At 40.4% G+C, this 25,474-nt stretch overlaps 1 protein-coding gene across 2 annotated transcripts in view; it reads right to left on the bottom strand.

Moving 5' to 3' along the window:
• Positions 1-25,474, bottom strand: part of LOC127446828 (TRAF2 and NCK-interacting protein kinase-like) — a 172,211-nt gene that overhangs the window by 14,911 nt on the left and 131,826 nt on the right. For both annotated transcript variants that reach the window (XM_051708094.1, XM_051708095.1), the window contains exons 18-21: positions 24,573-24,678; positions 22,494-22,661; positions 10,898-11,041; positions 10,247-10,381 (exon numbers count right to left, since the gene is read on the bottom strand). In XM_051708094.1, the coding sequence (XP_051564054.1) occupies positions 10,247-10,381; positions 10,898-11,041; positions 22,494-22,661; positions 24,573-24,678 (553 nt within the window). The remainder of the gene's footprint in view (positions 1-10,246; positions 10,382-10,897; positions 11,042-22,493; positions 22,662-24,572; positions 24,679-25,474) is intronic.

Raw genomic sequence — 25,474 nt, 5'->3', positions numbered from 1 at the left:
ATCAAGAGTGCATAGAGGTCGCAGTACAGAAAGGAGGGATAGACCCAGTAAAGATCATGCCTCCAAATCCAAATCAAGAAAAACGAAGATGGAGGAAGATGACAACGATGAGTTCAGTGACGACTTTTTTGAACCTGATGAAGCAAAGATGCAAATGCCATTGGTCCAGTTTCCGAACCCACGGGCGGGGAAGACTGGTCAGCCAGCAACAATGTATGTGTACTGCCCACTTGAGCTGGCTGAACTGGACTCCATGGTTAAGGATATTACAAGCCCAAAAACCAACATCGAACAATGTATCCGGGACACTCTACATGACATGGTCAAATTGACCAACCCAGAATGGACTAAAGTGATGGCTCGTGTTTTCTGACTGAAATGGGAATGTCTACGTAATGATCCATCACACCCATGGGATCCACGAGGTGAACGACACCTTGACCACCACCCCACCTACTGGACACAACTCATGGATCGTATACGAGACGAATTTCCAGTGACAAAAGACTGGGATAAAATTAATAATTGCAGACAGAAACCCAGAGAAACAGTGGATGATTATATGGATCGAGTAATTACTTTTTTACAGTTTAACAGCCGGGGGGGGGTGTCAGGGCACATTGGATGTGGAGGATGAGAAAGAGGCAGAGATAGAGGTAAGGGTGCCCTAGGCGCCTGTTTTATTTGCGGCCAATACAGCCATTTAGCTAAAAGATGTACACAAAACAATGCAGCTGATGATAATCAGGAAATTCATGAATATAATCTCCCAAAATTCTCAGTGAATAATCTGAAACAAACATAGGATGAAGAGGGAGAGTGGACTGGTAAACAATGTGAAAATGAAAGTCAATGTATAATTCAAGCTCCAAAATTGACCCATGACTTGAAAAATGACCCATACATTGACCTTTCAGTTTGTGGTAAAAATATTATGTTTCTTGTCGATACTGGTGCCACCTGTTCAGTGTTGTCAAAGAGCTCTTTGCCTATTAAACCCAGCTCTGATTCGATCATAACCATAGGTGCCTCTGGTCTCCCACTCACTGAAACATTTTAACAAAACTGGGAAATAATTCACTCAAACACAGGTTCCTCCTATCAGAGCACTGTCTAGGAAATCTAATGGGCAGAGATCTGTTAGGACGACTAAATATTCAAACTGATTGCTCGGACCACGGCTTGCAAATTACAAGCCCTTAAATTGGCCTTTACTCGATACAAACCATTTCCAGCTGTTTTTATTTGTGGAATATAACTAAAAACATGTTCATCAACAGCTGTATGCAACACTGGATTTAACTGATTGGGAGTTACCAGAATTATTGCATTGTACCAGTCTATTCTCCCACACGGGCCCGGGTTTGTCGTATGAAAAATATTGGTTCCCTGGGCCTATCAATGAATGTTTGATTTTAGGTGATATATTTCTGGGGGTTAAATACATAGGTATTGCTGTACAGCTTTCAAATGAACAACAAAACTTTTTCAAGGAAGTCACGCCCCATATTTCTCTGGGAAAAAAAGTGAGGAGAATGGAAAAGCATGGGAAGTTTTATACAGATGGCTTTAGCACTTCAATTTACTCGTATTCCAAATTTTATGATGGCTACCGTTGTTCGTTCCAGACAAGAGAAAAATGATGATAGTTCAGAAGTAACAGACAGTTATAACGATGTACTTTCATTTTTGGACGACATACCCCAAGGTCTGTGGGCTAAAGACTCATAGGATATCGGGTGTATGAAAAATGCACGCAGGTGGTTCCAAAATCAAACCATAGACCATATAGAGCTCAATGCCCACTTTCTAAAGAAGCGGAAGATGGCCTGACAGATATCACTGATTCTCTTTTGGACAAAAGCGCCATTTGTTTGTGTACACATTCCCCAGTCTCTAGTCCTCTTTTGGCAGTAAAGAGAAAGAATTGCAAATACAGAATTGTCCAGGATTTACGCTTGGTAAATGAAGCCATGTTCCTCAGTCCCGATTGTGCCCAATCCTGCGACCATTCTTTCTACAATTCTGCCAGACTCCACTCATTTTTCTGTAATTGATTTGACAAATGCATTTTTTCTCGATTCCGGTACATCCGGACAGCTTTCTGATTTGGCTCATATGCATACAAATGCATGATCTAGTTACATGGACACCAGAAGCTGAATCTGCCTTGAAAGGCTCAAAATTGCTTTACTGACTCCACCCTGTTTAGCAAATCCTGACTATGGTAAACCTTTCAGATTGTATGTACATGAGAACAATGGGTTCATGTCTGCTGTGTTAACACAATCACATGGTGAAAAATGGAAGCCTTTAGCTTACTTTTCTAAATGTTTAGATCCGGTTATTCGTGGCCACCCACCGTGCGTTCGTTCCCTAGCAGCCACTACACAGAGGCTGTAGTAGCATAAGATTTGGTTGCCATGCATCTGTTGAAGGTTTAGGTCCCACCTGATGTGCATAAAATTATTACTTCACCACGCACTATGCATTTGTCTAATGCTAGACTCTTAACATATCAGAACATTCTTTCCTCTTTGCAAAATGTCACTATAAGAAGAAGAAGAATGAGCTTTATTGCCAAGTATGCTTACACATACTAGGAATTTGTCTTGGTGACAGGAGCTTCCAGTGTACAACAATACAAAAACAGCCATAGATAATAATAATAAGAATAAAAAAAAAAACTAATTATACACATACGTACAGACACACACATACACATGGGTAGTGCAAATCTAATACAATCTGTTAAGTACAGTGTAAATACAAATCTGTTATGTACAGTGCAAATGTTTTTTTGTTTTTTTTTCCCCAGAGGAATGAAATGGCAGAAGAGGTTGGATGTGTAGGATAAATATAAGAAAGACTAAACTATGTATTGCTCATAGTTATTGCTCGATGGGGCAATTTAACTGTTCATGAGATGGATAGCCTGAGGGAAAAAACTGTTCCTGTGCCTGACGGTTCTAGTGATCAGAGCTCTGAAGCGTCGGCCAGAAGGCAACAGTTCAAAAAGGTAGTGGGCAGGGTGAGTGGGGTCCAGAGCCTTTTTCCTCACTCTGGAAGTGTATAGTTCTTGAAGGGGGGGCAGAGGGCACCAATAATCCTCTCAGCCGTCCGAACTGTTCTTTGTAGTCTTCTGATGTCTGATTTCGTAGCTGAATCAAACCAGACAGTTATAGAAGTGCAGAGGACAGACTCAATGATTGCTGAATAGAACTGTATCAGCAGCGCCTGTGGCAGGTTGAATTTCCTCAGCTGGTGAAGGAAGTACAACCTCTGCTGGGCCTTTTTCACAACGGAGTCAATGTGGGTCTCCCATTTCAGGTCCTGTGAGATGGTAGTGCCCAGGAACCTGAATGACTCCACTGCTGCCACAGTGCTGTTTATAATGGTGAGGGGGTCAGTGTTGGGGTGTTCCTCCTAAAGTCCACAATCATCTCCGCCGTTTTGAGCGTGTTCAGCTCAAGGTTGTTTTGACTGCACCAGACAGCCAGCTGTTTAACCTCCCTTCTGTATGCAGACTCATCGTCATCTTGGATGAGGCCGATGACAGTGGTGTCATCTGCAAACTTCAGGAGCTTGACAGAGGGGTCCTTGGCAATGCAGTCATTGGTGTAGAGGGAGAAGAGTAGTGGGGAGAGCACACATCCCTGGGGGGCACCAGTGCTGATTGTACAGGTGCTGGAAGTGAGTTTCCCGTCTCACAAGCTGCTGCCTGTCCGTCAGAAAGCTGGTAATCCACTGACAGACAGACATGGGAACAGAGAGTTGGTGTAATTTATTCTGGAGTATAGCTGGGATGATGGTGTTGAAAGCCAAACTGAAGTCCACAAAAAGGTTCCTTGCATATGTCCCTGGTCTGTCCAGATGTTGCAGGATATGATGCAATCCCATGTTGACTGCATCATCCACAGACCTGTTTGCTCAATAAGCAAATTGAAGGGGATCTAGAAAGGGTCCAGTGATGTTCTTCAGGTGGGCCAACACCAGTCTCTCAAATGATTTCATGACCACAGACGTCAGGGCGACAGGTCTGTAGACATTAAGTCCTGTGATTTTTGGTTTCTTTGGGAAGGGGATGATAGTGGAACGTTTGAAGCATCATGGGACTTCACACTGCTCCAGTGATCTATTGAAGATCTGTGTGAAGATGGGGGCCAGCTGCTTAGCACAGGATCTAATGCAGGTGAAATGCCATCTGGGCCCTGTGCTTTCTTTATCCTTTGTTGTCGAAAGACGCGGCTCACATCATCTTCACAGATCTTAAAGTGCAGGTTGAATAGCAGGAGTGGGGAGGAGGGGGGTTGCAGGAGGTGTTGGTGTTTGTGTGAAGTGAAGGTCAGAGTGGGTGTGGGGTGTGTGAATAATGGAAATAAAATTTTTATTAATCCTCATTATGCTCATTATTCTTCGTTTCTTTTCTATTATTTCATATTAACTGTAAATGAACCAAACATGTTCAAATGCTTAGATAAATAGTTTCTCTTTTTTTAGCTAAGTTGACTGAAGTTTCTTTGTACGGCCATCTCTGGCAGGGTCAGAGAGGAAAATGGAGGCAGAGAACTGTGTCTTATCAGAAGTTCCAGCAGAAGAGTGAAAAACATCTCATTATGGAATGTGCTGAGGAAGACTAATGTAGATGAAGAATAGAGCATTTCAGGACAGGAACCTGTCCTTGTAAGGTGAAGAAAAATTGGAGGTTATATGGTAATTACTTTTTATATTTAACCAATCATTTAGTTGATTCGTTGTCTTTTGAAAAATATGTATGATTGTTTTGGATAAATATTCTGTATTTTGGAACTAACCTTTGTAGCTCTCTGAGGTACACTTGGTAGTAGGAGAGGCTGCCCGGGCTTGTGAATAAAGATTTTTTTTGCTTAAGCTTTATCACTGGAGTGGCCCGATTCATTTTACAGGTGAATTTCCACCACATAACGTCCACTGCAGGGATGTATGCAACAGTGAGACACTACAATCCATTGACGACGATGACAGGATGGATCCAACCGAAGGCTGTTGTTCCATACCTGCAGGGGTCGCAGAAAAAGCAGCCCCAGGGGAACCACAGGAGTGGCTGCCATCAGCATCCAAATCAATCTCAGAAACACCCCATACTGGAGAGATGCGCCCTGACAAAACAGATGAAGAAGCTTCAGGATGTCCGCTGTCCGGGACGGAGATAGAGAGGCACGCATAGTGACATAATCGATTATCATTCCAATGTACATGATTGACTGCACGGGAGACAGAACTCTTTACCGTTCACTGAGAGGCCCAACCTGGCGACATGATCCAGCAGCAGCTGGGTATCCTGCACAGCCTGGCCTCTTGTCTGAGCACATAGTAACCAGTCGTCAAGGTACGGTAGGTTCCGCAACCCCTGAGACCACAGGGGTGAAAGGGCAGCCTTCATACACCTTGTGAACACTCGAGGTGCTAGGGAAAGGCCAAAGGGCAGAACCCTGAACTGAACTTCCTGAAACTGAACCATAAGAAGTTCCTGTAATGCACAGCAATCGGAATATGAAAATATGCATCCGTCAGGTCGATACTTGTAAACCAGTCTCCCTCTGTCACTGACCGAAGAACATCGACTGTGCACAAAATGCAAAAGGGGAGCCTCTTTAAGAACTGGTTGAGTCTCCTTAAATCTAAAATAAGAAAATATGTCGAGTAAAACCCATCTCTCTGAACTAGGGGGTGAACTTTCTCTAATGCTCTCTTCTCCAACAAGGAACAAACTTCTTGAGAGAGAGCTGCTAAATGGACTGGGCCTACCACCAGTTGGAATGAGACCTGAAAACCTTGGGGCCGGCATCGGAACTGCAGAGTATATCTGTTGCATAGTGTCGCCAAGACCCAAGGGTCCAACACTGCGCCATCCCAATAACTCAGATGATGTACCGAAAAGCGTCCAACCACCCGCCCAAACATCTTGGGGGGGCGAGGCATGTGGGCAACATCAGAGCCATGAAATCTCTGCTGGGTCTGAGGTCGGTTGAAGGGAATATGACTGAAGCGTGGCTGCGTAGGAGTGTAACGATGATGAGCAGGTGCTGTTGGCATTCTAAAGTTTGGAGTACAATGCACCTGTGTGAGCTGCTGGGTGGTCGCAGACAACTTCATGCACTTTTCCAACACCTCAGAGATGTCTGGACCAAAAAGATGCCCGTGGCCAATGGGTAGGTCCCTCAGGGTTTATTTACGGTCCTCTGGCAATCTGGCTTGAGTGAGTCACACCTGACAGCAAGCAGTCAGAAGCATCGCAGTGAGAGAGCCCAAATCTCGTGTCACGTGTCCCATGGTCAGCAAGGCTGTCTGTAAGAAGTGTGAAACAGAGAAATCCACTTCCGCAGCCTCCAAAGAGCTAGAGGCAGCTAGTTCTCAACACGAGTTATGTAGGTAACCGACTTGTATGCTTTTTTAAAGAAAGGAATTTGTGCAGGCACACTGGGTACTAGGGCATCGAATGTTCCCTCAAAGTGCTCATCTGGTGACACTACATGCGTGGCGACTGGCTGTTCAAGCTCTGGCACATTTCGCACTCCAGTGGACTCCACTTCAGCCACTGAAGCCAAAGTGCATGCAGTCATGGAACGCCTTTTGGCTGTACCTGGTCCCTTAAGGGCACTTGAAAATTCTGCCACAACGTCCTTACATGCAGACATAGCAAAAGTATCCAAAGGCAAATAACTGCAGAAAAACACAATGGACTGAACAGGATGTGCAGGGCGCTCATCAAGGCCAAGGCGAGCCACTGCCATCTGAAGCACCCCCAATATGTCATCCATTGGAGGTGGAACAGTACCTGCAGAATGACGTGAGCCTTCACCAGTGCCACCAGCTATTGTGGACCCCACTGGCATGCCCTGCAAATGATCAAGCTAAGCAGCTTTAGAATCAAGGCAGTCTTGAAAATGTGTGTCAGAAGCACACATAGACATAGCATCAAGTGGGGGCTATGAGAAGAGTAAAGAAAACCAGTACCTTCATTTGATTTAACGGGAAAGAGCGTCCTCGGTGGAACCCGTAGCAGCAGCAGGAATGATGTCTGCTGGCTGAAGGGCCTGCAGAAGAAGTTTCATCTCCACCATATCTGAAGAAAAACCTTCTTTGATGACAGGTGCCCTGCCAAATGGCTGCCTTTAGCAGTGGATTTTTTCTTGGCTGGGGAAGTGCCAGCAGCCGCCGAGAAACGACACTTAGGGGTTCTCTGCCATGAAGCCGTATCTGCTTGCAAAAGATTAGATTCCCAGCTGCGGTCCATTCCAACCAAACGCAACTGTCTTCCAGACATAGTCAGCAAACTACAATGCAGGCATGGGTCTGTAAGCACTCAGATGTAATCTCTCAGGTGTTGAAGCCTCAGGCATAATGGAAAGAGATCATGCCCATCATCTGGATGGAGCTTATTAGGACAGAGCCTGCAATTCAGTGGGTTAGCAGTAGAAATGGAGTTGTAAGCCATTTCAACAGTGGTAAGTAGTGCCCTTCGGACAGAACCGCAAGGAAAATTGCTAAATATGCAAATATACTATTACTACCTCTGGATAAACTGTGGGGGCAAAGAATAAGGAGCGCATTGGCTCCAAGTTACAGGCTCAAAAAAACACCCACAGTTAGGACCGACACACTTAAGCGAAAGAAAACAAAAATTCAGGCGCGAGACCCGCGATAAATACAAAACTCCCTCAAGTAGCTCAATACTAACTCAACAAAAGCTCATTTGCATGTGAAAATAACAAGCGGCAAATTTGCTGCAAATTTTCGGCAAGTTTGTGGCTAATCTACAGTTTTTGTAAGGGCATGGCTGATGAAGCTTCCGTCTTTAGGCCCTGATATACTTCTGAGAAGTTCTTTTTGGTTCTTCATTTAGGGATAAAAAAAAAAAGTTCTAAACAGCCGAGCAACGGTATAATATTATACTCAAATAGCTCAATACTAACCCAAAAGCGCAGATGACATGCCCCTGGATTGAACCAGAGGTAAAGTGACACTGATGTATATAAATATGAGAAATAAACTTACCGGCCAAGCCACAATAAAGAAAAGTATTCCAAACCAACGCAAAAATGGAATCGTCAGTATCACAAAAAATCTGCAGTTCTAATCCAACGGCTCGTAAACTTGACAGCGCATAAACAGCGGAATGCAAAAACCCGTAAAAAACAATAAGATCACCAGCAATAAAAATAAATAAAATTGGGCTAATAAAAATAACTAGCCCAATAGCGTGGATGACACCCCCCCCCCCCCCAGATAGAACCATGAGGCACAGCAACACTGATGTATAAATAGGAACTTCATATGAGGAAAAAATAAAATAAAATAAAAATTCAATAAAAACCACCGACCCGGTCATGAAGAAAAATAATCCAATCCAATTCAATGCAAACCCACATCGTCACAGCTTGGCAGGACGAATGTTCGCTGCTCCGAGAAAGCTGCACTGATGATTGATAATTAAAATACCTTATGACATAATCCAAAAGAAAAAAAAAGAGGCAGGGTGCTGAGGTGCAGTGGCTTATATTTCTCTCAGCCCAGCTTACATCACTACGTGACTTCATTGGTATATGTTTTTGACCTATCTATTTTTTACAGTTTAATGTTATACCCCTACTGTTCACATCAGCACTAAAGTGCACTAAGTTTTAAAATCACTCTGAGACAAATACTTAAGTCACATTTATCAATTCACATTGGGTCCATTTAGGTATCAAACAATGTGGTGGTATTTTGTAATACAGTGTACCGTGATAATTAACATGCAAGGTTATATTATTGAGGACACTTCAAAATACTGTGAAAAAAACAGACAACCTATTAGTTAAATTGTTTAGATATTTTTGAATGCATCGTGTTTTATTTCCATCCACAAGTCCAGACAATTCACAACCAGGGACCAAAATTAACACTCGTCAAGCAAAAGATACAAGTAATTATTTGCTTTTTTAATTGTATTTTAATGTATTTTAATTAAAAAATACTCTACTCTACTCTATAATATTTACAGAGAATAAGAATGTAAAAACAAAACAAAAACAACGTGATCGAGAAGAACCCTAATGAAAATTGAGAGTTCATGGCAAATTTGCCACTGTTAATTTTCACATACAAATGAGCTTTGCGGCAAACTTGCGGCAACTTGTCCATTGTTGCCAAAGGTTTGCCGGAGGTTCACCACTACCGGCGAAGAGCTGCAAACTTCTGGCAAACATTTGTGACGAATCAAAAGCTAATTTGAAAATAATGTGAAATGTGAAAATAACAAGCGGCTAGTTTAGAGTTTTTGAAAGGGCATGGCTGATGAAAGAAGGAAGCTTTCTGGTATACTTTGGAAAAGTTCTTTTTGGTTCTTCGTTCAGGGGTAAAAAGAAGTTCTAAACGGCCGAGCAATGGTATACTGTTTGCGAACATTCAGACACCAGTCACACCGCTGTGGGAGGCTTTTAGACAAGTATTTAAATATGTGGACACTACATGTAAAACCTAAACTAATGTGACATTCAAATGTGTTATCAATGACTTTATGCCTCATTCTATGAGTAGAATTCACAAGAGGCCAGTAAAAGAAGCTGTTTTAACCATTCTATGATGATTTAAAGTAATATATCCGCAGAAGAAAATGTTTAATTTGTCTGGTTTAGATTCTGAATTCATGACGCTAATGTGCTAACACGCTTGTCTTGTTTAGATTCTGAATTCATGACGCTAATGCGCTAACACACTTGTCTTGTTTAGATTCTGAATTTATGACGCTAATGCTAATATTTTGATTTTCTTAATTTATTAAATGCTTATTTTATTTATAACAATTTAATTGTGTATTTATTTAAATGTTCAAAGGTCTTTTCAAAGTTATGTTCTTTGTGTCCTCTTAATTAAAAAGGCCAATTTGGAGTTTAAAAAAGCAATTAAACTTGTCATTAAAAACAACAAAGTTTGTTTATCTTTTAACTGGTTTTGTAATGTAATACAATAACAGCTTCAGCAATGATCACAAAATGAAAATTTGATACACATGGTACTAATATCAAATCACAATAGCTGGAAAAACTGTGAAACACATTGCTCAAATGTTTGATAATTCCAACTATCTTTAGAAAAAGTACATCACAGCAGAAGAATAGCCAATTAAAATCAATAATCAATAAAAGAGGCCTAGTCAGGATGTTTTCTGGTAAGTAGAAACATTAAATCAGACCTGTGTTTATTTGAACTTGACTTGACATACCAACTTTATAGTGCACGCATCCCTCAAGATCTCCAACAGTGGTCCAGCCTTGTTTCTTCTCCACTTCGGGATCATTATGAAGGATCTTGTTCCTCAGCCAGGACAGATAGTAAACACGCAATTTATTCTTCTTCCCTGAACAACACAAGCCGGATTGGAGAGAAGCTTCAGTCAACACTTCATCATTACACAATATACACACAAATATATCATAATTGGAAGTGATCATCACTCAAATTAAATACATGATAAAGAGTTTACCATGTATCAGGGGTTTCATTTGAAACTGATCTGTGTAATGAAAGTTTATTACAATTTTTCAAAAGCATGTGTTTGAGTGCAATGGAATAATTTAAAATGTCTACACATAATAAACCACAGCATGTGTCACCACGTCAGTGACAGTAAAATATGTTTTGTTTCTGACCCAAATTCCCAATTTTTCATTTCAAACTAATGCATGTCATTTTGCATGTTAAACAACAGCAAAGTTTACACATTAAATGTTGTGCGAAGAGACTTAACCACAAAGACAAGACAGAAATAGAGTCAAATAGAGGAAACACGGGTGTAAGTGTAGACACAATCATGAGGAGGATGTTATGTAACTAACTCTTCTCTTGAATCTTTTCAAAACTGTGTCTTTATTACCTGATATTGTCACTAGAACATTAAGCCCCTCCAGAACATCCATCTGTTGAAAACGTCTGCGGCTGATGAGCGGGTAAACTTTCCCTTGACCGCTGCGATCCAGTAACATGAGACCACTCTCTGTCCCAACTAACAGATTTACACCTGAGACAGAGAAAAGACAAAACAATAGGCCTTTATCACACCTCCGCATTTCGCACCAGTAGCGTTACAAAACTTCTGCTAGCATTCTGTAGAAATAACAGTGCCCATAGCGCAAAATTATTATGATGTATTTATGTAGGTGTGTGTGATGTGTTTATAAAGAACTACTGTTTTATATAAATTAAATGATATAGATGCATGAAGAGTACTTTTGTTAGTAGGCAGCTCTTCGTAGAGTTTAAAGGGGTTATGAAATGCTCTTTTTTTCCCTTTTTTTTTTTATAGTTTTATTATCTTCCCCGATGTTCTCTGATAATGTTAGTAAAGTTTTTTTTTTTTTTTTTTTTGCATTAAAAAAGTTATAATTTAGCAATATATGATCATTTGGCACCCCGCCTCTGACCCTCTGTCTGAAATGCTCAGTTTTGGCATAAGCGCCTCCTTAAAACTTCAATGTAAACGCCCACTGTTAAGATTGGCTAACATCGTGCAGCCTCTTTGAATAGAGCCATTTTTTAAATGCAATAGGAAGAAACTGAATAAGCACCAAAACATTATAAAACTAAATGTCAGGGTTTACACATCCAACACATTGCAACTGAATATATTAAACTGTTCATCTCAAGCACAACTATTAACACACACCCTGTCTACACTGGATGTGAGAGTCGTGTCGCATCAAAAACAATAGAACCCATTACAATCAATGAAGCTGTCTACCATGGAAGCGTCCGTTGTGGTGCGTTGCGCCGACAGTAAACAGATGTCCCATTGCATTTTGCGCCACACGTGATGGCGCTACTACTGTGAAAAAAGTTCCCAATTATTCATGAATAATATAAATCTTTGAAGTCTTTGAAAGCCTGTGATTAACACTATTTGCTCCACATCTCTCTTATAACAGACTTATTTCGACCTACTAGATAAATCAAATCAAATCACATTTATTGTCACACAGCCATATACATAAGTGCAATGGTGTGTGAAATTCTTGGGTGCAGTTCCGATCAATATAGCAGTCGTGACAGTGATGAGACATATACCAATTTACAATAACATCAAATTAACACAACACAATTTAAAGTCTAATATACACATAATTACACACAACACAATATACAAATAATAACATACACTGTACAGTATACAATACGCACAATATAGATACACATTATGTGTTGCCACACAGTCATGTGTGTACAAGGAATACAACAGTGGACTGAGAACACAGCCCTGTGGAGCTCCAGTGTTGAGGGTCAGTGATGAGGAGATGTTGCTGCCTATTCTAACCACCTGGCGTCTGCTTGACAGGAAGTCCAGGATCCAGCTGCACAGCGAGCTGTTTAAGCCCAGAGCCCAGAGTTTCTCATCTAGCTTGGAGGGCAATATGGTGTTGAATGCTGAGCTGTAGTCTACAAACAGCATTCTCACATAAGTGTTCTTTTTTCCAGGTGGGAGAGAGCAGTGTGTAGTGTAGATGCAATGGCATCATCAGTGGAGTGGTTGTTGCGGTAAGCAAACTGCAATGGGTCAAGAGAGAGAGGCAGCACAGAGCAGATGTAATCTCTGATTAGTCTCTCAAAGCATTTGCTGATGATGGGGGTCAGAGCAACAGGATGCCAGTCATTTAAGCAAGTTATTTTTGATTCCTTTGGAACAGGCACAATGGTGGATGTTTTAAAGCATGTGGGGACTACAGACAATGAGAGGGAAAGGTTGAAAATCTCTGTAAAAACACCAGCCAGCTGGTTCGTGCACGCTCTGATGACGTGGCCTGGAATGCCATCTGTGCCCGCGGCTTTGCGGATATTCGCCCGTCGGAAGGATCGGGTTACATCCGCTACAGAGACGGAGAGTGAACTAACCTCTGTAGCTTCGGCCGCGAGAGCTCTCTCCGTGAGGGCGGTGTTATTTCCCTCGAAACGAGCATAAAAAGTATTTAGCTCATCCGGGAGAGAGGCAGCGGTGTTCATGGCGGAGTTTTTATTCCCTTTAAAGTCTGTGATGATATTAATTCCCTGCCACATGCTTCTAGAGTTGGTGGTGTTAAACTGTCCTTCAATCTTGTTCCTGTACTGGCGTTTTGCTGTTCTGATAGTTTTTCGGAGGGCATAACTGGCTTGTTTATGCTCCTCCGCGTTCCCAGAATTGAAAGCGGAGGTCCGCACATTAAGTGCCGCGCGGACATCGCTATTTATCCATGGCTTCTGGTTCGGATAGATCCATATTGTTCTGGTCGGAACGACGTCCTCCATGCACTTTTTGACGAAACACATTATGCTATCAGCGTAAACCTTGATGTCGTCATCAGAGGTGGACCGGAACATCTCCCAGTCCGTGTGATCAAAACAGTCCTGTAGCATAGAGTCTGATTGGTCCGACCACCACTGGATCGTTCTGAGGGTGGGTGCTTCCTGTTTCAATTTCTGCCTGTAAGCGGGCAGAAGCAGAATGGAAGAGTGGTCCGATTTGCCAAATGGTGGGCAGGGGAGGGATTTGTAGCCATCCCGGAAGGGAGAGTAGCAATGGTCCAAAACCCGGTCCCCTCGTGTGTTGAAACTAATGTGCTGGTGGTATTTTGGTGCGACTGATTTGAAACTGACTTTATTAAAGTCCCCAGTCACAATGAACGCGGCCTCAGGGTGCGTGGTTTCCTGTTCACTTATTCTCCCATACAGTTCCTTGAGTGCCCGGTCTGTGTCAGCTTGTGGTGGGATGTACACAGCAGTGATAATGACCGCTGTGAATTCCCTCGGTAGCCAGAATGGTCGACACAGAAGCATGAGAAATTCCAGATCAGGAGAGAAGAAAGACTTGATAGAATGTATGTTCCTCTGATCACACTAGGATTTGTTGATCATAAAACATACACCACCACCTCTGCTTTTATCCGAGAGGTCTTTCGCTCTGTCCGCTCAGTGCATGGAGAACCCCGCAGGTTCAATGGCTGAATCTGGAATCTCCGCAGACATCCAAGTTTCTGTTAGGCAGATAATGCAGCAGTCCCTCGTCTCTCGTTGGAAAGAGATCCGTGCTTTCAGCTCGCAGAGCTTGTTATCCAGAGACTGAACATTTGCCAGTAGAATAGTGGGTAGCGGGGGTCGATTTGCGTGCCATCATGCTCTGATGAGAACGCTGGCTCTGTTTCCCCTTTTCCTCCTGCGTTTCTGCGTCCGGACTGCCCAGACAAAGGGCTCCGCTTGCGTGTTTGTAAACAGCGGGTCGGCACTGAGGAATCTGAAGTCCGATTTACGGTGTGAAATTGCTGAACCAATGTCCAAAAGTGTTTGTCTGTCATAGACAATAAGGCAGACAACATCCAAGACAAAAAACATAAGAATTGTGAACAAAAACAAAACACTGCCATGTTGTGTTGGAGCTCGCAACGCAGCAGCCATACTCAGCGCCATCTTGAGTCCAAAAATGGCAGCAAGTACTAGAAAAAAGACATTTTTCTCCATCGCCGCCTTTAACAATAAACAGATCTGAACTGCAGGTGGCACTCTAACGCAGCTGGACACTCGCCATGTGCTTGTCCATACACATTCAGTATATTGTGTGATCCCACACACCTTCCCCACTGTTTAGTTGAATATCTTGACTACTGAGTGGATTAAAAACTCAATCTAGGTGTCGTTGAGAGCTGAAATCCTCATCTTTGCCATGACATATAATATTTCATCACCAGTAGTCAACAACATATTTTGCCAATGATCTTTTTTTCTGGACATCTGAGACATAACATTGCATTATTATTATATTTGTTATTTTTTTAACAGTATAGTAAAATTTATTGCAGCTGTCCTGTAATGTAACAATCAATACTTTAATACAAAAACTGTTAATATTAAAACCAAAATTATTTTATCTTAATTGCAGTAGCATTCTATTTTTATTGTGGTATTTTTTTTGTTATTAACAATTTTTATTGATTCCATTCATAAAATAAATAAACATGAAAATACGGAATCAAATTATATACATTAATATAATTTGACACAAACATGCACTACAGTGGTCATAAATAATTAGAGCATAAAAAAAAAAAAAAAGAAGTATACTTTCAAAAACAATAAGAATGCACATAAACATTTAAAACTACAAATCCCTCTCCACTACCCCTCCCCGAGAACCCTCCAAAAAAGCCATATATCTACTCCACTTCCTGTTAAACAAATCCCATTTTCCTAGCCTTCTATATATTACCTCCTCGAATGCCGCCACCCCACCCATCTCTTTGCACCACTCCTTAAATGAAAATGAAAATTGAGTGTCCAACACGTCACACATAAATCTCTGAACCCTCAACCAAAAAACATGGGTTGTGTCCCCATCTGGTGGGTGTGTCTTTAAGACCAAGCCTATACAATCTAGAGGGGGTCCAATAAAATTTATGTAAAATCTTAAATTGCATCAGGTGCACCCTTGCATCTCTAGATGCAGACTTGACATTTTTTAGAATCCTAGCCCACACTCCCTCCTCCAATACCAAGTTTTAATCATTCTCCCATAATCTCTTGAGAGAAGTTGAAGCTCCATCCCCCAGACTCTGAATTAACAGGGAGTAATTGACTGATGCCTCATGACCTTTTCCAAAAGCATTAATCACCACTCCCAGAGTATCTGCCGCTTTTATTATTCTACAGGTATTTACAGCTGCGCCACCTGCTCTGTACTATTTTTGGGAGTAGCATACACCTCCCAAAAATAGTACAAAGGCCTATGTAACTTATTGAAATGTAATCTGGGATGCTTACCATAGCAAATGAAGGACTTCGCTATGCTATCAAATTGTTTAAATAAGAGAGGGGGCATCTACAGGGAGAGACTGTAGCAGGTAGTTGAATTTTGGAATACAATTCATTTTAAAAACATTAACCTTCCCAATCATAGATAAATGTAATGAAGCCCACCTGCCCACATCGCTCGAAAGCCTTTTTATTAAGGGGTCAAAATTAACTAAAAATTTACTAAATCACACAAATTTCCTGGGAATAAAATGCCCAAATACTTAATGCCCTGTTTGGGCCACTGGAAGGCACCCTGCTGAAAAGCCGTTACTGGGCAGTACGCTGTCAGAGCCAAAGCTCCGGATTTAGACCAACTGATTCTGTATCCTGAGAATTTAGAAAAAGAATGAATAATTCTGTGGAGGCAAGGCATAGATCTAGTGGGGTCGGAGACGAATAATAAAATATCATCTGCATAAAGCAAAAGCTTATGCGCCACACCTCCCACCACCACCCCTGGAAAATCATTATCTTTTCTTATCGCAGTTGCTAATGGTTCCAGGGCAAGACAGAACAATAATGGGGAAAGAGGGCAACCCTGCCGGGTGCCCCTATCTAGAGTAAAATAATCTGAAATTAATCCATTTGTTTGTACCGCCGCTACTGGGTGTCTATAAAGTAACTTAATCCATCCAATAAAAGTATTCCCGAACCCGTATATTTCCAAAATCTTAAAAAGATAATCCCATTCTACCATATCAAACGCCTTTTCGGCATCATTCGCCACTGACCACATGATATTGATGAAACACCTAATGTTTTCAGAAGAGCTGCAGCCCTGAAAAAACCCCACTTGATCTATATGTATAAGAGATGTCATAACTTAATCGGTTAGCCAAAATTTTTGACAATATTTTTACGTCTAGCTGGACCAGGAAAATTGGACGGTAACTATAACTCTCGCATGAATCTTTGTCCTTTTTAAGAATCAGACTGATCCTGGCTTTTGTCATGGTTGGCGGAAGCTTTCCTTTCTTTAATGATTCCGTATAAACTTCTAACAAAAGTGGAGCCAGTTCTGTGGCAAAGATCTAAGAAATTCAGCGGCAAAGCCATATGGCCCCGGAGCCTTACCTGTAGGCAAGGGCTTAATGACCTCTCCAAACTCCTCCAAGGTTATCTCTCAGTCGTCAGTTTAGGGAGTTCTAATGGTTCCACAAAGTTTCTAGTATCTTCATCAGTAGATGAAGACGTAAAACTATAGATATCAAGATAGAATTCTTTAAAAGCATTATTAACATCAATGGCCAAGGTAAATATTTCACCACCAGCAGAATTCACTGAGGGAATAGTAGAAAAAGACACTTTCTGCTTTATATATCTAGCCAAAAGCTTCCCACAGAGGATACTGAGGACAAGTTGATCTACATATAAACACTGATTTCAGCCTTTAACATTTGTTGGAATTCAGGATTTTGCAAAAGGGATACATTAAAGTGCCAACTATATGATTTATTTTTCTTTGTATGTGGCAACACCTCTAAACTCACCAGAGCATGATCTGAGACTAAGATGTTTCCAATTGAGCAATCAACAGAGGAAATGAGGGACTCATCTATTCTAGAATACCGTTCCAATCAAAATTATTCAACCCCCCTGACCAGCAATACATTCTGGTGATGTGAATTAAAACACATCAACTAAAACCTCAGTAAACAAAGTAAGTTTTTAATACACGTTTGAGTGATTTTGAGAACAAAGAGTTCAGTTTACCCAAATTGTAAAATAAAAAAGAACTAATTCTCTCCACAAACATCATGTCAAAAATATTCAACCCCCAAATCATTTGTGGAGCATCTTTTATCCTTAATAACAGCAAATAAATATTTCAGGTAAGTGTTCTCAGGCTTCGGACACCTCTCTATTAGAATTTTTACACATTTCTCATGAGCAAAAGCTTCCAGCTCATTGACATTCTTTGGTTTCTGTGCTGCCACTGCTTCCTTGAAATCCCAACAAAGGTTTGCAATGGGATTTTAATGATGGACTGAAAGGGCCATTTAAGGACATTCCACGACCTATCCCTGAACCAGATTTTGGACAACTTGGATGTATCCTTGGTGTTATTGTCTTGCTGGAAAGTCTAGTGGTCACCGAGCTTCAATTTACACACTGAAGGCATCAAATATTTCATGCCAAAATGGCCTGATACCTGAAAGAATCCATGGTGTCAGTCACATAGTCAGGATAGCCGCTTCCTGAGCCGCAAAACACCCCCATAACAGGACTGACCCACCTCCATGCTTGACTGTGGGGATGGTGTCGTTCTTGTCATCACCTTGTCATCTTACTCCAGACGTACTGCTGACCCATGGGTCTAAAACTCATTTTCAGTTTAGTGTCATACGTCTATAAAACCTTCTTCCAGGACTCCACAGTGTCTTTCCTAATTAGTTCTTGAATATTCAAGTCAACATTTCCCTTGGTGCAGTTTTGCTTTCTTCCACACCCCGAGAAGGCTGCTGTTGTACTATATTGAAAAAAATTATGAATGGTGCTGCTAAATTTGTCTATTGGAAATTGAAGTGCTGTGGAAATGTACCTTTAGTAATGACCTTTCTTGTGTAATGAAATAATCTCTTCTATTAGCTTTTGAGACTTATTTTTAATTACATTGTTTGCATAGAAATACATTTTTGCTTTCAACGCTAAACTTAAATTTTAAAACTTAAGTGCCATTGCAGATTGATGACACTATTTTTTTTAAACAATTACTTGTGTAGCCTCACATATTTAAGAAACAGCTACATGCAATAGGGGTTGAATAATTATGACATGGCTTTATTTTAAAAAAAAATCCTGCTATTTAGAAATATTAGGTTATATATATTCACACTATGACTTTGAATGTGTCACTCAACTGATATAGAAAATTCTGGGTCATCAGAAAAGCTTACCTTTGTAAATCCTTACTGTCTTGGGGGGGTTGAATAATTTTGATTGCAACTGTAAATCTTATGGACCTATGAAATAAATGTATAGTTCCTACTAGATGGGTTCAAAAGTCTCCAAATATCTGTAAGACCAAGATTTTTACACATCCTGTGAAGCGTCAATGTTGCTATGATCAAGGACTGAGTCCTTCAATAGATTAAAGTCTCCACCTAATATTATATCATGAGGGGTGCCAGCGGCTTGCAACATCCCTACAAGATCTATAAAAAAGACCTAATCATCAGCATTAGGTGTGTAAATATTAGCCAAAATAAAACTTTGCCCCTGAATTTCTGCTAAAACAATAATGACTCTTCCTAATTAATCTTCAGTCTGTTTGAGACATTTGAATTGAAGATGCTTACTTATCAGTGTAATGACTCCTCTGCTCTTACTTGAGCCCGCACTAAAGAAAACATGTCCACCCCATATCTTCCAAAATTTTTCAGCTTCCTGCAGGGAAAGATGCGTTTCTTGAAGAAACACTATATAATATTTCTTACGTTTAAGAAGAGAAATAACCTTTTTATGGGCTGCCCCTACCCATTCACATTCCACGTGGAGAGAGACAATCCACTCATATTAACACGACATTTTGGCATATTAGAAAAAAATAGATTGTGTAACAAAAAATGAAATTATAAAGACCACATTCCAACATTAGTGCAACAATCAAACCCCAAACTTCCCCCCGAATCAAACAAACAGAAAAATGAAAAACGTGCGCATTAACCCCGTGCATGACAACGCCAACTGGTGTCCATCCCTCTACAGTCAAACAGTCCACGAGAGCCCCCGCGACAACTTTGCCGTCGGATTGCTCAAGTCCAGTGTTTCTATATAAATTTTGTGAGACAGAATTACATAACAGAAGATAATCTATAAAAAAACTCCAGCCAACAGGCAGAATAAACACAAAGAACATGTAGATTCATCCACATAACTGTCCCGAAGGTGTGTTCCTCCACAAAACAAACTCCAGCCGAACCGGAACCCTGTGAGCTCGCTCGATTTCCAGTTTATGGCCTATTATGTCGTGCAGACTCGGAAAGAGCCCGTCCAGGAATTTCACCATATCCCAACCTTCTTCGGCCTCAGGAATTCCAACAATACGGACGTTATTCCGCCGACTACGGTTTTCCATATCCTCCAGCTTCTCCCAGATGCGCTCCAAATCCACTTTAGTCGCTAATTAGCAGCTAATTTGCGGATTAGCAAAAACTCCCTCTCCGATGACTCCAGATGATCAATCCGTTTCTCGACATCTCCCACTCTTGTAACCACCTCATTGAATTTCATATGGCGTCACGTGACCTCAACACTGCATTGTTTACTCAAGAAAGCTCACAGACAAGTAGAAAATGGCTAATTTTAAAGAAACAGCCTAAGGTAAGAGCTGATATAAAGATTGTGATTACTTGGGGCTTACAAAAGCAGTGACCGAAGAAGACATGAGACGTTGGTCTTTGTTAAAGAAAATATATTTCACTTTCTGGTTCATTTGATGATCATTTGAACTGTTTTTATAGCTACACAGAGGTTTTCAGGTCTTATTTTGTTATTTTACGTAACATGCAAAAGTGATGGGGTTCTGTGAAAAGTTTAGATTCTTAGCTTTCAAATGGTACCACCTATTTATGAATACAGGGGCTTTCAAATTTTAAATGTAAACTTCCCTGACAACAGAGGTTTGCAGAGCTGAAGAGGTTAATACAGTAACAAGAGTCATTAAATTTTCATGTGACGCTGTTCATGTTCGCAAATGACAAAATAAAAACAAATAAAACTGCTGTGTCATTTTTATGTTAAAATTAGAGTCAGAATTAATGCATTAAAGCATGCAATTAACTAAAAAGGTTTAACGCGTTAATTTTTCTTAATCACGACTAACACAATTACCATTAATACAGCATAAACCACAATAAACACTTGTTGGGAGGGCGGAACCTTTTTAATGTGTCCGCCCAGAGTCATTACACTGACGCACACACCACAAACAAACACAACAGCGCTTCCCTGTCAGTGATAAAATTATGGAAAAATGACCTCTTAGTGCTATTATGTGTATACAACAAGCCCAGATGGGACCTATATAAGGCGCGTTTTATTTACCACAGAAGCACGCCAAGTTTTAACTATCATTAAAATGCAGAATGTGACGTTTTTGTTTGCAATCGTGGAGTTCAAAGCAGCGTTTGATGCTGGCGTTGACATTCTGACATGAATCATGAATGCAGCTTCACGATTGCTGTAGGAAAGCGGATAGCCACAGTCTACCAGCAGATTAATATTGTGGAGGATGAGAGTTTAAGGGATTTAATGCCCATTGCAATGAATGTGCAACCTATGTGGGGACTAGTTCTTTCAATTAAAGTCAAACTCCCACTTTTTGGGGAAACATTTAATGTTACTTGAATTGGTGCTATTTTAGTGAATTTCTGAATTTCTGACCATCTTTATACTATGGCTTTGTTTGGAAAATGTAAAAGCATAATATTGTTACATATTTTTTTGTTTTCTTTCATAAGATGGAAATAAATGCATTTTGACAGGAAAAGTAGTATTTACGGTGTCAAATCTCAGCATTTTAAAAATCAGAGATTAATCGAACTACAAAAAACTATGCGATTCATTGTGATTAAAATTTTTAATCGACTGACAGCACTAGTTAAAATAAATTATAACATCACAGTTTAAAGGAATAGTTCACCCAAAAATGAAAATCCTTCCATTATTCACTTACCCTGATGCCATCCCAGATGTGTATGACTGTCTTTCTTCAGCAGAACACAAATGAAGATTTTTAGAAGATAGAGCTCTGTCAGGTCCTTATAATAGAAGTACATGGGTGCCAGCACTTTGACGGTCCAAAAGTCACATTTAGGCAGCATAAAAGTAATCCATGCGACTCCAGTATATTAGTGAATGTCTTCTGAAGCAAATTGCTAAGTTTGTGTAAAAAATAAATTGATAATTAAAACATTATTAACTTTTAAAAAGCGCTTCTTGCCAGCAGCTGCCGAAGCGTGATGCAAGTGCATTGGCGAGTTCAAGCGAGGAATCGGAAGTGGCGCTTATTTACAACAGAAGAGCGAACGTCGCGCGAGAGTTCAGCCATTTCAATCAGTGTCAGAGCCTTGGATGGAAGCGCCGATTTAAAGTTAAAAACTTTTGAATTATAGAATTATTTCTTATACAAACCTATTGAATCACTTGAGAAGACATTCATTGATCGACTGAAGTCGCATGGATTACTTTTATGCTGCCTAAATGTGACCTTTGGACCGTCAAAGTGCTGGCACCCATGTACTTCTATTAAGGACCTGGCCGAGATCTATCTATCTTCTAAAAATCTTCATGTGTGTTCTGCTGAAGAAAGACAGTCATAGACATTTGGGATAGCATCAGGGTAAGTGAATAATGAGAGAATTTTCATATGCAGAGTCAACTATGAGTAAGCAATTGTTGGTTGATTTCCTGAAGAGTGTTAACAGTAACTGTGCTGTAACGAAGACATTGATATGTCCAGTTTGGCACAGCAACACTGGCGCAATCAATGTCATGAGTTTGGGTGGATCCTTTGGTTTCTGGGACTATTTATTATCTTTTTGAATGGTAAGATGGATAGTGTGGACTGTTGGTTAGATAATAGTGTAGTCAGTATGCATCAGACCTGTATCTGCATGTGTAGAATATGAGTGAGTATGAGTTGTTGTGCTGATACTCACCCCAGAGTGCAGCACACAGTATCTCAGAGTTAAACCTCTTCTTGTATTTGCGGATCTCTGGCGTGTCGTTCTGCGGCCGCGTGTTCACAGGGTTGACATTGACCACGGAGCCCTTGCGAGACGCTTCCTGACGCAGAGCTTCCTGCAGTCGTGCATCATTACCGTAACCTGAGCAAAAAACAGCACATATAGCCTCACGATAGAATAAGACAACACTGACAAAAACATGTTAACGTCACATTTCACACCAAAATCAGGACCATTAAGATTTTATGAATATACAGGTGCATCTCAATAAATTAGAATGTCATGGAAAAGTTCATTTATTTCAGTAATTCAACTCAAATTGTGAAACTCGTGTATTAAATAAATTCAATGCACACAGACTGAAGTAGTTTAAGTCTTTGGTTCTTTTAATTGTGATGATTTTGGCTCACATTTAACAAAAACCCACCAATTCACTATCTCAAAAAATTAGAATACATCATAAGACCAATACAAAAATCATTTTTAGTGAATTGTTGGCCTTCTGGAAAGTATGTTCATTTACTGTATATGTACTCAATACTTAGTAGGGGCTCCTTTTGCTTTAATTACTGCCTCAATTCGGCGTGGCATGGAGGTGATCAGTTTGTGGCACTGCTGAGGTGGTATGGAAGCCCAGGTTTCTTTGACAGTGGCCTTCAGCTCATCTGCATTTTTTGGTCTTTTGTTTCTCATTTTCCTCTTGACAATACCCCATAGATTCTCTATGGGGTTCAGGTCTGGTGAGTTTGCTGGCCAGTCAAGCATACCAACACCATGGTCATTTAACCAACTTTTGGTGCTTTTGGCAGTGTGGGCAGGTGCCAAATCCTGCTGGAAAATGAAATCAGCATCTTTAAAAAGCTGGTCAGCAGAAGGAAGCATGAAGTGCTCCAAAATTTCTTGGTAAACGGGTGCAGTGACTTTGGTTTTCAAAAAACACAATGGACCAACACCAGCAGATGACATTGCACCCCAAATCATCACAGACTGTGGAAACTTAACACTGGACTTCAAGCAACTTGGGTTATGAGCTTCTCCACCCTTCCTCCAGACTCTAGGACCTTGGTTTCCAAATGAAATACAAAACTTGCTCTCATCTGAAAAGAGGACTTTGGACCACTGGGCAACAGTCCAGTTCTTCTTCTCCTTAGCCCAGGTAAGACGCTTCTGACGTTGTCTGTGGTTCTGGAGTGGCTTAACAAGAAGAATACGACAACTGTAGCCAAATTCCTTGACACGTCTGTGTGTGGTGGCTCTTGATGCCTTGACCTCAGCCTCAGTCCATTCCTTGTGAAGTTCACCCAAATTCTTGAATCGATTTTGCTTGACAATACTCATAAGGCTGCGGTTCTCTCGGTTGGTTGTGCATCTTTTTCTTCCACACTTTTCCCTTCCACTCAACTTTCTGTTAACATGCTTGGATACAGCACTCTGTGAACATTCTAATTTATTGAGATGCACCTGTATGTGTCTTGTAATTAACAAATAAAAAAGGAAAACGATATCCTGTTATAGTAAACTTTGGTATGAAATAACCATAAAAATAGGATTTATAGAAACACAAATATTGCAACACTTTTACAAATCTCAGTTCACTAATGACCCTATATACTTTTGGTAAGTAAGCAATTCGAAAAAAATATATTTGTTTTGCAATTTGGGCTTTTTTTGTTGTGTTACACTATTCTAAGAGAAAGGTTGAGGAATAAGAGGTGGGGGCATAACTCATCAAAAAATGCATGAGGTGAAGGGGGAGGAATGAGGTCCTGAGTCACTAAAGTTGAAAGTATGCATTTATGGGAGAAATAATATATAATTATTTTTTGCATTTCATTAATGAGCATTGAGGGGAAATGTGCTTAATTGTCATGAAAATAATTTCACAATGCAAAATATTAATGGTCCTTCATTATTTTCTGCAAAATATTTTTGCAAAGCTGAAGCACTTTTGAATTGACAGTCATTTCCTTGGTTGTTGTTCTCTGTTCAGATGTGTTACAGCACTGAGCACCCTCTGGCGACACCACAGGAATCTACAGCATGAACACTCACCAGCGTTATTGAGAGCACTGCCGGTGGAGGGAGAGACCTGGAGCAGACGAGGGTCAATGAACGGCGTGAAAGACGAGGAAGACTTGTGCTTCGGCATGGTGGGAGTCTGTGAGAACACCATGGGCACAGAATGAGAAAACACTAACACAAACATTCACTGGTATGTACTGTATACTATGGTGGCCCAGGTGCACAACACAATGACAAAAGTTCACAAGACAAAGAAATCAAGCATTGACGAATAAATTCACCCACAACACAACAAAATTAAGCCATAACACAAATAAATTCATTAAATAATTTTAATTTAATTGTGTTTTGGCTTAATTTATTTGTGTTGTGGGCTTGTGGCTTAATTTATTTGTGTTGTGGTTTAATTTATTTAGTTGTGTTGTGGCTTAATTTAAATGTGTTAATTGTGGCTTTATTTAGTTGTGTTGTGGTTTAATTTATTTAGTTGTGTTGTGGTTTAATTTAGTTGTGTTGTGGCTTAATTTAGTTGTGATCTGGTTTAATTTATTTGTGTTGTGATTTAATTTAGTTGTGATGTGGTTTTAATTTGTATTGTGGCTTCATTTAGTTGTGCTGTGGCTTAAAGGTGGCTTTAGTTGTGTTGTGGTTTAATTTGTGTTGTGGCTTAATTTGTGTTGTGGTTTCATTTAGTTGTTTTGTGGCTAAATTTAGTTGTGTCGTGGGCTTGTGGCTTAATTTAGTTGTGTCGTGGTTTAATTTTTTTTGTGTTGTGGTTTATTTGTGTTGTGGCTTAATTTAGTTGTGTTGTGGTTTAATTTATTTGTGTTGTGGCTTAATTTATTTGTGTTTAATATAGTTGTGTTGTGGTTTAATTTATTTGTGTTGTGTCTTAATTTTTTTGTTGTGGTTTATTTGTGTTGTGGCTTAAA

Source organism: Myxocyprinus asiaticus, chromosome 10 (genome assembly GCF_019703515.2).
Source record: "Myxocyprinus asiaticus isolate MX2 ecotype Aquarium Trade chromosome 10, UBuf_Myxa_2, whole genome shotgun sequence".
In the NCBI taxonomy this organism is placed as follows: Eukaryota; Metazoa; Chordata; class Actinopteri; order Cypriniformes; family Catostomidae; genus Myxocyprinus; species Myxocyprinus asiaticus.
This window is presented reverse-complemented; position numbering and strand designations above follow the sequence as displayed.